Source organism: Diceros bicornis, chromosome 3 (genome assembly GCF_020826845.1).
Source record: "Diceros bicornis minor isolate mBicDic1 chromosome 3, mDicBic1.mat.cur, whole genome shotgun sequence".
Taxonomy (NCBI): Eukaryota; Metazoa; Chordata; class Mammalia; order Perissodactyla; family Rhinocerotidae; genus Diceros; species Diceros bicornis.
Genome location: NC_080742.1, coordinates 53,731,102 through 53,744,250, shown reverse-complemented (window position 1 = coordinate 53,744,250; position 13,149 = coordinate 53,731,102). Strand labels below are relative to the sequence as shown.

The following is a 13,149-nucleotide window of genomic DNA, read 5'->3' as shown; positions in this document are numbered from 1 at the left end:
ACTTCCAGTTATAAAAGAAATGTCATGGGGACGCAAGGTAAAGCATGGTGACTACAATTAACAATACTATATTGCATAATTGAAAGTTGCTGAGAGTAAATTTCAAAAGTTCTCATGCGAAGAAAAAAGAATTTTGTAACAATGTATGGTAACAGATGTTAACTAGACTTATTGTGATCATTTCACAATAGATACAAATACCGAATCGTTATGTTATACATCTGAAACTAATATAATGTTGTATGTCAATTATAGCTCAATAAAAAAAAATGGCAAAAAAAAAAAAAAGTGTTTTAAAGGCTGCCCAGCCCTGGAGGTGATCCTTCTTTGGGCTAATTGAGAGTGGAAGCAAAGAAGGGGAGGGGGGAGAGATGGCAGCTGGAGGGAAGGGGGTGGAATGGGGGCAGGGCTGGCACACAGCACTTTCCCTGAAATCTCTCCCTTTTTTTTCCTTAAAATCTTCTTCTCTCTTTCATTTTTTTTTTTTTCTTTTTCTTTCTTTTTTTGCTTTGACTTTTTCTGGCAGGGAGGGATAGATCTCACTGGGAAGAGCTGGAGAGGTTGGATTAAGCAATCTTCCCTGGGGCAACTGGACTGAGCCAGAAAAAGGCAAAGTCCTCCAGGCTTCTAGACTGCACTTGGGGTGGCCCACGGGCTAATCATAATCATCCCTCCCTTTGCCTGAGCCCTTATTTTATGTCCAGCTCCGTGCTAAGGGTTCCTATGCATTTTTTCGTTTGATCCTCCCAGAAAGCCTGGGGTGGGGGAATCAATATCCACCTTTTGCACAAAAGGAAAGAGGAGTCAGAAGGATCAAGTGACTTGCTAGGCAGCCTCGTCAGGATTGCAAACCCAGGTCTTTCCGACTCGGAAACCCATGCTCTTACTGTTGTGCCAGCCTAGCAGGACCCTCTGGGAACTGCCCGTTGAGACCTTTCCTTTGTCCCCACCGTCTCCTCTGCTCCCAGGTGCCGTCTGCTCCAAATCAGCAGGTCATTTCGCAGATGACAACAGTAGTGGTGCTCCCTACAAGCCCGCTTCTTTTCTACAGGTTTTACGTGCGTGGACTCTTAAGGTCGTCCACCTTTCGTAAATGAGAACCTGAAGCACAGAGAGATTAAATGACCGCCCAAAGGGTCACAGAGCTGGTCAATAGCAGTGCTAGGATCAGCAGAGTGCTGGGGAAAGGGAACAGTGTGGTGCAGACGATAGTTTCCCTTTGCAGGGCACATCCATTTTAAAAGAGGAACTTGTAGCCCCAAAGCAGTGGTGTGCTGGTAAAAGTTGAACAGCCAGCTCTGGGGGTGGGGCCCTGATTTGTACACTGATCCCCGAGTGTAAATATTCTCACCGTGCCTTATTGCACCCTCTCAGTGATGTCTCTGAATGCCGAGTGGGGAAGGGATGCTGACAGTCGGCACTCCAGAGCCTGTGGGCTCCAGCACCCACTGAAGACATCTTTAGTCGGCGGCATGTGTGAAGGACCAAGCTTCCTTATCTCCTCCTCTCTACTCACCAATCTCCCACTTAACATGTCTCAGACTTAAATAGCTTTTCTTGAATGATTAGTTTTTTTGGGGACTCTTGCTTTGTCACCACTAAAGGACTCTTTTTCACCCAGACTTCCCCTTCTACCTTCTCTCCGCACCCTGCTCCCTCCTTCCCCACTCCTTTTCTAATCACTGCTTCTCCTTCCACTCGCTGCCCCCTACACTTTCTGACTGACTCTCTAGCTGAGAGGTGGTGTAGCAGGGTGGGGGAAGGAGCAAACTCTGCAGCCTGTCTGCTAGGTTTAAATCACAGCCCTTCTTTCCTGGCTGTGTGATCTTGGGCAAGTTACTTAACCTCTCTGTGCTTCAATTTTCTCATCTGTAAAGTGGGGATAATAATTATACCTACCTCATAATGTAATGCCCTTGGTACAGTGGCCTTCTAAGTGTTAGCTCCTGTTAGTATTATTTCCTCTTGGGCCACCTCAGCTGTCTGAGCATTCCCTCTTTCCCCCTCTCTGTCCCTGTTCCTTTGCTGCCATAAGAGAGCCAGGACCTCGGCCCTCTACAACTGTCTACAACTGTCCTATTTGGCTCCCTCTGAGTAGCCACGAGACCACCCCCAGTCTCACCGCCTGCCTCTCCCCATGCTCCCTACCCTCCCCAGCCTTCCCCTCTCCCCACAAGCCTCCCTCCATTCCCTTATGGAAGTGGCAGGCCTTTGCTTTCATGATGACGAGTGTGGAAAACACAGGCCTCCCCAGGGCTGACAGCTACTTGGCTCTGTTATTTCTCTTGGACCCCTACCTTTTGGGGTCAGGTGACTTTATGCTGCCCTGGCCTTCCAGGTGGCCCACTGTGAACACCTTGGTTTGTTTTTTTTGAGTGGAGCTGAGGATAGGTGATTTTCTTTTCTTCTTTTTAAAAAAAATCTTATCATATCTCATAAAATATATTTGGGAACCCCCCCAAAAATGCACAGAATATCTGTTGTCCTTGGCAGATTGTACACGTTGACCATGGAATTGGCCAGGGCGTGCTGGAATTTGCTATAGCAAGTACCTGTATGCCAGTCTCCTTATAGCCTTTCTGATTGCTCCATTGCAGACCTGGCCCCGAGGTGGCTAACGCTCTATTATTTCTCTAATCTTTGGGTAAATTTTTTCCTCTGCTAGGGAGACAATTGAGTTTGGTCGCTCCTTTCCCCGGATCGAATGTGAAGAGTTACGCTGGCTACATCACTGTGAACGAGACATACAACAGCAACCTTTTCTTCTGGTTCTTTCCGGCTCAGGTAGGCCTGTGGCAGTGCCCTAACAGGACACTGACCCCTAGAGCTGACTGTGCTGCACCAGAGTAGAAATGTTAGCCCCAAAACAAACCTACAGGTTCTTTTTTTTAATCTTTCAGATTTTTTTTTTCTAAAAATAAGTGCCAGTGACTCTGTGTGGTGTTCCTGTTTATGTGCAGGAAACAAATGTTTGTGGGGAAGGTCCAATTTTTAAATTCCTTGCAGCCTTATTTGGAATATTAATACTACCATGTTCTTCCTGCCACAGTCTTCTTCCTATCCTTTTGTTGTTTTGTTCTAAAAATACCTGGAGCAGGGATGGGCGGTGGGGAGCCAAAGAAGGATGAGTGAGGAGGTTCCTGAAGTTCGTAGGTAATGCATGTGGAAGCACATGTAAACTTAGTGGATTGTGGTCTTGTGTGTTGCTCTGTCTGCAGATTTTGCTGTGCAAATTATTATTCTTACACTCCTCCATGCATCTAGTACCCATAAATTGAGCAGTACTCCGTGGAAACACAGAGAAGAGAGAACAAAGCTCATTCTGTGGGTCTTTGGGGTGGGGACTGGTAACACAGGATGGTTTATCTGGAGGAGAGAGCTGCTCACCTTCTGAGGTCCTACACAGACCCAGGTAGGTACATCCTTGTACTTTATCCATCCTGTTCAAGTTTATCCATCCTATTTAGTTCATAGGAAGGTGGCACAGTTCTTCAGCATGAACAAATCACTTTAGGCTTATGGGTACTGTTGGGTGTATTGGTAGAGGTGCTGAGATGCATAAAAAAATCTTATCCCACCACAAGGTAATTTTCTGTCTTTATTTTCCAAACTGGATTTGCTTTAGAAGCCAGAGAAAACAAAGAAAAAGCTATCCTTATGGAGGATGGTATTTATATTTGCATGTGATTTGCATATAGCAGTGTTGCATATGCAATGACTGGGTAAATTGCTTAATCCAGGGTACTTTTCAAATTAAATTGCTTCCATTGCTGCTGTTGGGTTGTATTTTCTTGACTTCTCATTTCTGCCTTCTCAACCATGTCCTTTGACATCGTTCACCATATAGTTGTGGGTGGAGGGGAGGCGTGTAACAAATGGTGAGGAATTCCATATACTTTTTGGATGGGATCATAGTAGTCTTCAGGCTGTCACCTACTCTGGGAAGCCTTTCCTAGACCCTAGAGAGTTTCTTACTTATTTCTTCCTTGGTGTTACTGTTGAGTGAGGCAGGTAAGATGCCTAGAGCACAAAATTTAAAGAGAGACGCACTCTAAGGGTTGTACTAGTGCAGGGTTGGCACCTGAGTGCCTTCTAGACTCCTGCTGGTGCCTCCCATTGGTGGAACCCAACTGGAAACCAGGGGGCGAGGGAGTCTGGTCCCGATATGTCTGACTACCAGGACACAGAGCTGAGGAGAGACCTTCAGATCTTCAGAAGCAATCAGGAAAATATCCAAATATTCTGCACAGTAGTGTTAGGCAGAATTGATATAAATTAAGCCTAGAAGTATGACCTAATTCTAACAGGTGGAAATTTCCTTGTGTTCTTGGAAGTCTCTTAAACTGTGCCTTTCAGAAATACCATACATGTGCATTTTTGATATCGCGTCTATCAATATCATTGAATACAGCCATTTATCCTGAATCCCTTTGTATTAGTTTTCTATTGCTGCTGTACGAGTTACCACAAACAGTGGCTTCAACAACACAAATTTATTATTTCACAGTTCTGTAGGTCAGAAGTTCGACACAGGTCTTGCTGGGCTAAAATTAAGGTGTCAGCAGGGCTGTGGTTCTGGAAGCTCTATGGGAGAATCTGTTTCCTTGCCTTTTGCAATTTCTAGTCTGCTCACATTCCTTGCCTCATGGCTCCTTCCCCAGTCTTCAAAGCCCGCATCAGCGGGTTGAATCCTTCTCACGTTGCGTCACTCTGGCTAACTCCATAGTCACATCGCCTTCTCTGACTCTTCTGCCTCTTTCTTCTACGTTTAAGGATCCCTGTGATTACATTGGGCCCACCCACTAATCTAGGATAATCTCTCCATTTTAAGGTCAGTTGATGAGCAACCTTAATTCCATCTCCAACCTTAATTCCCCTTTACTGTGTCTTAACATATTCACAGGTTCTGGGGAGTAGGAGGTGGACATCTTTGGGGGCCATTATTCTGTGCAAAATGGATACTTGAAAAATTTGCCTACATCAATGTTTTTCGATATGTTCTCTCTTAGTGATTCTTACATTTTATTATATATAGGAATTATCTCCAAATTCCCCCAGAGATTCTTACTTGTAAATTGGAAGAGGCCAGCAATTTGTAGAATTACCAGGTGGACCGTGCTTGAGAAACGTTTGCTCCAGCCTACCAGCCACTGCCCTATCTTCAGTGCTCCTGGCCCCAAAGTGGCCCACACTCCTTTTGCAGAAAGAAACGCCTAGAGCAGGCAAACCCCGATGAAGGTGGTGTGTTGTTCTGTACACCCACCTGGGATGAGGGCTAGAATGGGGGACTGAAGGGGTGAGTGCAGCTTGTGGGTGCAGCTTTCCTAATCCTGCTTGGTGGTCCTCTAGGCCTGGTAGGGCTCAGGCTCCACTGCACCCTCCGCCTCCCCCACCACAGCCCCGTGAACCCTGATTCCTTACATTCTCCTCTGCTTTGGTGGCTGTTTACCATACTAAGTTCCCCATTGATCTGCATGTTGAGTCTTCTTTGGTAATAATTCAGATTTATGAAAGTGGGAATTAATGGTGAGGGAAATGATCAAATGAAAACAAAACAAAGACTCAGTCTTTTCTTTCCTAGGTTACCAGTAACCGGGTGAACAGCTTTGTTTAGAATAGAGGTGATGCTCTGACTATCATGCTGGTCGGGGAAATGGCCTTAGGTTTTATACCTCTCCTGGTAGCCAGTCTGAGGCCTGAACCCCACTCCTGTATTAAACGATGACTGGGCTCTTGGGGTCTCCCCTATCCTAATTAAATGAAGACCTAGCTGTCCATCTCCTGACCAGATTATGTTCTTTCGGGCGTAGTACTGTAGCCCTACACATTCTAAGGTGATCCCAGAAGACATAAACATGAGGCCACAACAGGAAAGAAGATGCTTGAGCACATGGTGTTCCATTGGAAGTGACGGACTAAGCTTCAGGGGAGAGAGAGGCAGGGATGTAAAGACTGCACTGCTGACAGGTGTCACCATGTGGCAGCCGAGATAGATTGTTCCAAGACCTCCTTACCAGAGCCCACATGCAGAGCCAGGTCTCTAAGGCCCCAAGGCAACCTTCCTGCTGAGCCTTCGGGCTGTAAATTATGGAACAGGCCAGTTTGGGTGAAGGAGATAAAGCATGTGAGAAGGAAAAGGTGTGGTCACGGAGATGGGGGAGAGTTCCTTTCATTTGGCGGAAATATTAGTTCATTGCCTGTCACAGGGAAACAGCTGAGATTGTCATCAGGAGAGAAATGACCCCTTACAAAAACTGAAGGTAGAGAAAATAAGAGATCCAGGAAGGATGCCACACTGGTAATATCCTCTGAGGTGTTTTTTGGGCTGCTGTTTCTCAAATTAGTTCTGTTTTCCTGTTATTTCTGTGAGGCTCCCCTGTTATTGTATACAAATCAGTGCATAATGGATTCCAGAACTTGAAATTGGTGTGCAAGAGGGATACAATCTGCAAGAGAAATTAATAGGTATTTGCATGAGATAAAAAGTATAATGAAGCCAATAAAAATGTAACAATTATGTTAGCTATCGCTAATTGAACGTTGACTATGTGCTGAGCACTGTGCATTTTCTTATTTACACCTTACAATAACCCCATGAGGAAGGAATTATTGTCCGCATTTTGTAGATGAAGAGGATTACAGAGATTAAATAATTAGCCCCAAGTTACCCAGCTAGAAATTGGCAGAACTGCAGTTTAAAGCTAGGTCTCTGATGGAGAAATCTTTCCTCTTGACCATTATGTGTTGACCCTGAGAAAAGTAGTCATGGAAGGTACTAGACTGTAGTTGTTAAAAGTATAGCTCTTGAGTTAGTCAGGCTTGGATAAAATCTTGGCTCCACTGCTTTGCCAAATGTGAGCTTGGGCACATCTCTTAACTTCTCTGAGCATTGGTTTCCTTGTTTTAAAATGAGGATCAAAATACCTACTGGACAATGGTTTGAGACAAATGAGATAAGTAGTACAGCCTTTAAAGTGGTGCCTGATACATAGTAAGTAGAGTTGCTATAGTTATTATTTCTTTATTATCATCATCATTATCATTATTAGTTTTCCTGTTTTTAACACAAATACTGTCCAGAACAAAACCAGTCACAATTTAGGAGGTTAGAGAAGACAGGAAATAAGGAACAATTCCAGATCAGAAGGAGCTGAATGCCAGCCAAGAATGTGGATTAATTGCTACTGGGTAAGGAAATTACAAAGTGAAATTGGGATTTTTCATGTTTAAGAAGATAAAAAGGCATATAGATTATTATTTTCTGAAATTAGCATCCTTCTCACTGGACAAAGATATCCGGGTTTGACTTTGTCTTATAGATATAGGAATGTAGGTAATTTGTTGGACACATTTAGCCAAAAACTTGCAGATTATTTACCTCAAATGTCATGGAGCCAAAACCTGAGAAGTGTAGCGTTAGGCCTAGGCCCCTTAGCTAAGGGCCCCATCTTGTTCCTCTGGCCAAGGGGAGTGGCCGGGATTCCTGGAATCTGAGTATCTAGTGACTGAGAAAGATCAGTATCATATTGACGAGTCAGCAAGGCCGGGATAGAGTGAGGCGTGAGGGCACATTTGAGGTGGTCCCTCCCCCTCGGGATCATGCAGGTACTGATCCTACTTAACCAAACACCCAGGAAAATCAAGAGAGCACAGGATTAGGTTAACACAGTCCACGAATCCACAGTCCAGTGCAAGGACAATGAACCATGCTGATGCTCCTGGGCCAAAGCAGAAGCCGTTCTCTCTGTGAGTTGGAGAGCATGTCCCCAAGGGCACCTGGAAGCCAGCAGGACAGCTACCTTGGACATGAGGGCATGGAATCAGGCTCCGCTGGGCCTCACCATGTGCTTGGTTCACCCCCTTCTCTGGGTGTCTGAACCTCTTTAGTAACATCAAGGTGGTGGAGGACAGTGGCTTTCAGACCTGCTGCTACTCGTCAGAAATACCTGGGAACTCTACAAATATGACAAATTCCCCAGCTCAGTGTCCAGCCCCTCTCAGCAGAGATTTTGATCCAGTAGAGCTGGACAGAGCCCAGGATCAGTATTTCTAAGAAGCACCACGGTGAGTCCAGTGCAGTTAGTCAGTGGGCTTGAATTTGGGAAGAGAGAACTAGAGCTCAGGACACTGGCATTCTAGTTCCAGGTCCGCAATTCCTGGCTGTGTAACTTGGGACAGGACATTTATACTCTCTAGGCCTCCGTTTTCTCGTATAGAAATAAAGATGTTAAACCTAGGTGATTTCTAAGGTCCCTTCCCAGTCTTACATTCTGTGGTTCTATAACTGCAGTTGGCGTGCCTACAAGACATGCCTAAATTTACAACCTGAGGTATAAAAACACCCACCAACTCTAAATCAGGGGCTGGATTGAGCGAATGATCCCTTGAATTTGTGGCCTCTGTGGTAGCCAGCCTCCAAGAGTGATCTTTGCTTCTTGGTATGCATGCTCCTGTGTAGTCGCCTTGCATATTGAATCAGGGCTGGCCACTGTGACTAATATATTATAGCAGAAATGATGGTGTGTGACTTCCGAGGCTAGACTATGAAAGGCAATGCTGCTTCTGCCTTGGTCTCTTGGATCGCTCCCTCTGAGGGAAGCCGTATGGCATGTTGGGAGGATGCTAAAGCAACCAGATGGACAAACCTTTATGGAGAGGAAGTGAGGCCTCCACCCTCCAATCAACACCAATCCTGGATGACGTTCCCCTAGCCCGAGTCTGGCCTTCAGATGAGTGCAGCCCCAGCTGATAGCTTGACTGCGACCTCATGAGAGACCCTGAGCTGGAACTGTCCAGCCAGATAGCCCCAAATTCCAGACCCACAGAAAGCATGAGAGATAGTAAGTGATTATGGTTGTCTTAAGCCACTAAGTTTTGGACCCATGTTGTACAGCATCAGAGAACTAATACAGCCTCTTGTCATGTCCTTTTGGGCTGTGACTGTGATATCTTATGACAACTAGAACTTCAAGAGTGATGATTACTGTGCCAGTTTTCTTTTTGTTTTTTCTGATTTTTTTTTTTGTTTTTTGTTTTTGCCACTCAGCTCCAATTCTACCCTCTAACCTGCTCCGCGATAATAGAGCTTTAAACATTTTTCCTGTGCAGTGAACACAAGCTTTGTCAGTAGAGGGTGCTGGAGGGACACTGCAGGAGGAAGTTGGCTTCTCTTCTTGTTTCCTTGTTCTGCGTTTTGCTTTCTCTTGGCCCTGCTGCCCAGTCTGGCAGCAGTCCAGTGGCACTCTGCCTTAGCTGGCACCCAGACCACAAAGACCCTCAGCAGGCTTATAGTCCTGGCTTGGCCCCAGTGCCCACCGGCTCTGGCCCTCAACATGGACAACATACATCCCAGGCCTTGTCAGAGAGCAGGCTCCCTACAGCCCAGCCCTCTCTGCAGCCCTCTCACCAGCCTTGACCACCCGTGCCCTGGAGGGGGGGTTTCCCTCAGCCCTCCTGACATGGACAACATGCACTCCTGGTTGTGTGCCACCCTTTAAGTAAATGGGCCTCCAACATCCTGACTTCCTTTGCACTCCCCACCCCTGCCAGCCACAGCCCACTGGCTAGGGATTGTTGGCCAGCTTTGGACTGGGCACCCCATTGAACTTCTCAGCCCCCAAGTGGGCTGCAACCTTCTCCAAGAAGGTCTGGACTGTAGCCTTGGGAAGGACTCCCTCCCCACCTTATGAGTTTGTCCATCAGTGGACACTCTCCCTCAGCCCAGGATGTTCTTGAGAGTTCTCTTTCCATATTTATGGTTATTCTCCTGTTATAATGAATACCTCTTTATATGAAAATTTCCCTGTTCCTTGGTGGATACAGGAAGCCCACTCAGTATGCTGGTATTTGGCCAAAACTGAGGGCATGGCTCGTGGGGGAGCAGAAGACCCCTCTGGCATTCCATCCCCACATGGGTGGATGTGCTACCCATGGCTGACAGGGGCCAGAGCAAACACTGGAACATGTAACAGAATTAAAAGTCAATGCTTCCAAGTAAAATTGGAATTAATTATTAAATTATTATTAATTATTATAATTATATCTAATTATTAAAAAATAGAACAATTTAAAACTTAAAATTACTGTGTGGTTTCTGTCTTCTGATTGGACCCTAACTGATATAGCCACCCCATTCTAAATCCTTCTCTCCTGGAAGGGCAGAAAGTGTAGCCTGTCCTGAGGAATCAGGAACTGAAAAGGCATCAGGAACCAGGGCAGCCAGTCTTTCTGTCTCAGCCTTATTCTGTCCAAGACCGCAGGATCACTCATCTGTGCTTCATTCTTCTCTCTTGGCACATCAATATGCTTCGCTTCCCCAGGCATTTGCCAGAAGATCGCTACCCTACAGTTTCCAAGTTTACCTATCCTGGACCATGCAATCCACAGAGATAAGCTAGCACTTCTCCTAGGAGCAGAGTGTGATTGGCCCAGTTGGGTCAGGTGTTCTTTCTTGGTCCAGTCAGCTAAGGCTGAGGGTGCTGAGTCATGTGATATAGACATGGCTAATGGGCCCTTTCCACTGGTAAATGGACAGTCAGTTCTTAGAGAAGGGGTATGGGCTGGACAGATCTCTTAAGATATGTGTACCATAGATGGCTACAAATCCACTAGTAATCAGCAAAGTTTTGGAGGTCACAGACATTTGTCTTCTTCACACTTTCACTGTATGTCTTCTGTTTGCTATATACTTATGGCATCAAGGATCTGGAAGAATAGAAGGTAGGTGGGACAAAACACGAAGAAAGTAGCTATAAATGATAAATTATAGATCATTCCATCTATAGGAATATTCAAACTCTGCAGAAATCTTCTGTGCCTGATTCCCTTTGAGAAATGAAAATTTACATGGAGAAGAAAGTAACTAACTTTTTCCAGCCATTTCTTTCTTTGCATCAGGAAGGGAAAGTCAGGCCTATTCTCCACCACCCCTGCTCCTTATTCCTTCTAAAGTCCAACTTTTTGGCAGGAGGCACAAACAGAGAAGCCATAACTACCTCATGAAGGAGTGAGAGCCAAGTAGAAAGATTAGGAAGGAGAAAGGAAGAGAAGATTCTAGTGGGGTGCAAGCTGGCTCGAATTAATGAGACAATTCAAGGCTTGATGAGAGCCAGTGAGAACTTGGGAGTGATATAAGGAGGCCTCATAACTGAAAAAAGTTTGGAAAAGTTAATTTACCGTATGATGGTGCAGTGGCAACAATCGTAGTAAAGGAAGATTTAGTGAGTGGTCAATGCCAACCGCTATAAGTAAAATTCCTCTGAAAAGCACAGAAGGTCTTTAACAAGTTGTTTGTATGTGTTGGGAGTGTGTGTGCAGAATTAAAATGTTATTAGGTACTTAGTTAACCATTCTAGTCACAAAACCAATCGCTTTAAATAAAAAGCTCCGTCTTGATTAATACCATTAGTGTAGCAGCTGAAATGTCAGCTGAACTGGGATCTGTGTGGCAAAATGGGAGTCCATTCAACATACTTGGGGGAATTTCAAGACATTTACTTGGGGTGCTAATGACTTCAATTAAGATAGAACACATTGTTTAAACCAAGCAAATGATCAGCCTCTGTATGTAGAAGTGTGAAGGGAGCCTTAATTAATTTACTAATTGTACTTCTCATCTTAAGTAGTACCATTGGTTTGGGTCTGTTAATGGTTTAGTTGCTGTTTTCTCTTACAACATGTGGTGTTCCCTATTGAGGGTGGGAGGAAGGGGGTGGCTAGAGTATGCATTCCAGCCCTGGGCATTGGCAGAAAATGCCCTAATAATTGTTGAGATACCCGAGATTCCCTAGAGTCACTCCAATAAGTCCTCCGTGTAAAATAGTCATGTTACTTCAGAGTACCGAAATTAGCAAGTCTTAACGCTCCCTCGCCCAGTATATGAATTTACTGCTTCAATGATCTGTGTAAGACCCGAGTAGAAGAAAATGTAGATGAGGACCTGGGAGGATGGAAGAAAGATGGGTAGTTTGATGGAGGGCGGGGGCGAAAAGGAAGACTCAGAGCATACACGGGATGCTATCTACGGAGGGCATGTCCCCTTGGGGAGCAATAGGACACAAGAGGTTAGTACTAGTTTAGTTTCATCAGTGTTCCTATAGACTCTCCTCTCTGCTCACTTAGAAGCAAGGAGAAACTGGGTGTTTCTAAGAACCCGTTTATGCACAGAGTGTTAAACCAAATAAATGTTTCACTTATTTCAAGTGACAATCTGTTAAGACATAGGGTAGATTTTTTCACCATCATTGTGAATAAATAATGGAAAGCCCTAATGTGAGAAATTGTGAAATTTCCTTCTGTAGAGAGTCTAAAAAACTGAATAGATAACCTGCCTCCTTCTGAGATGTTCATTCTGGAACAAACCCTGAGGAAGGAGTGTCCAAGTTCATGAATTGGCCACCAGGGGTCACCAGAAGAATGGAAAGGGCTTCTGAGGCAAAGCCACAGTTTCTTTACCAACAAAAGGTGCAGGTTTGTGGGACCTGTGTGCCCACACTCTCCTCTTGCTAGAGAGACTTCTCACTTACATAGTTAGGATTCCTTTGTCCCTTCTTTCATATTTAGAATTTCTTTGTCCCTTCTTTCTGATCATCAGTTCCTGCTATACTACTCTGACCTATATGTCATTAATACAGGTTTAATTTGCTTTTTAATTAAATATATAAATGCTTATCAGCAGGGAATTACTCATCTTTCAGGTCTCAGCTCAAATGTTAGCCCATGACTAGCGGACATCTTTAAGTATTCAATCTAATGTCCTTCCAGTACTCTCTCATATTATTCATTTATTTAATTACTTATTTATTACCTGTCTACCCACCTCACCAGAAAAATAATCAGAGCTAATGTTTAAGTAGATGTGCCAGGCACTGTTCTAAGTGCTGTGCATATATTAACTCTTTGAATCTGCACAACAACTGTATAAGATAGACATTATTATTGTTCTTATTTTCAAGCAGAAAACACAGACACAGAGAAGTTAAGTAACTTGCCCAAGGTCACACAGCTGTAAAATAGCATAGTCGGAATTCAAACCTTGGCTGTCTGTGCCAAAAGCCGTGCTCTTAACCGTTAACTATCCTACCTGTCCATGAATGGGAGCTGGTCTGCATCCCCAGCCTTAAAACAATGCTGGTCGGTGTTAGGTGTTAA

At 44.7% G+C, this 13,149-nt stretch overlaps 1 protein-coding gene across 2 annotated transcripts in view; it reads left to right on the top strand.

Moving 5' to 3' along the window:
- Positions 1-13,149, top strand: part of CPVL (carboxypeptidase vitellogenic like) — a 130,693-nt gene that overhangs the window by 25,192 nt on the left and 92,352 nt on the right. For both annotated transcript variants that reach the window (XM_058527596.1, XM_058527601.1), the window contains exon 3: positions 2,666-2,784. In XM_058527596.1, coding sequence (XP_058383579.1) covers positions 2,666-2,784 — 119 coding nt within the window. The remainder of the gene's footprint in view (positions 1-2,665; positions 2,785-13,149) is intronic.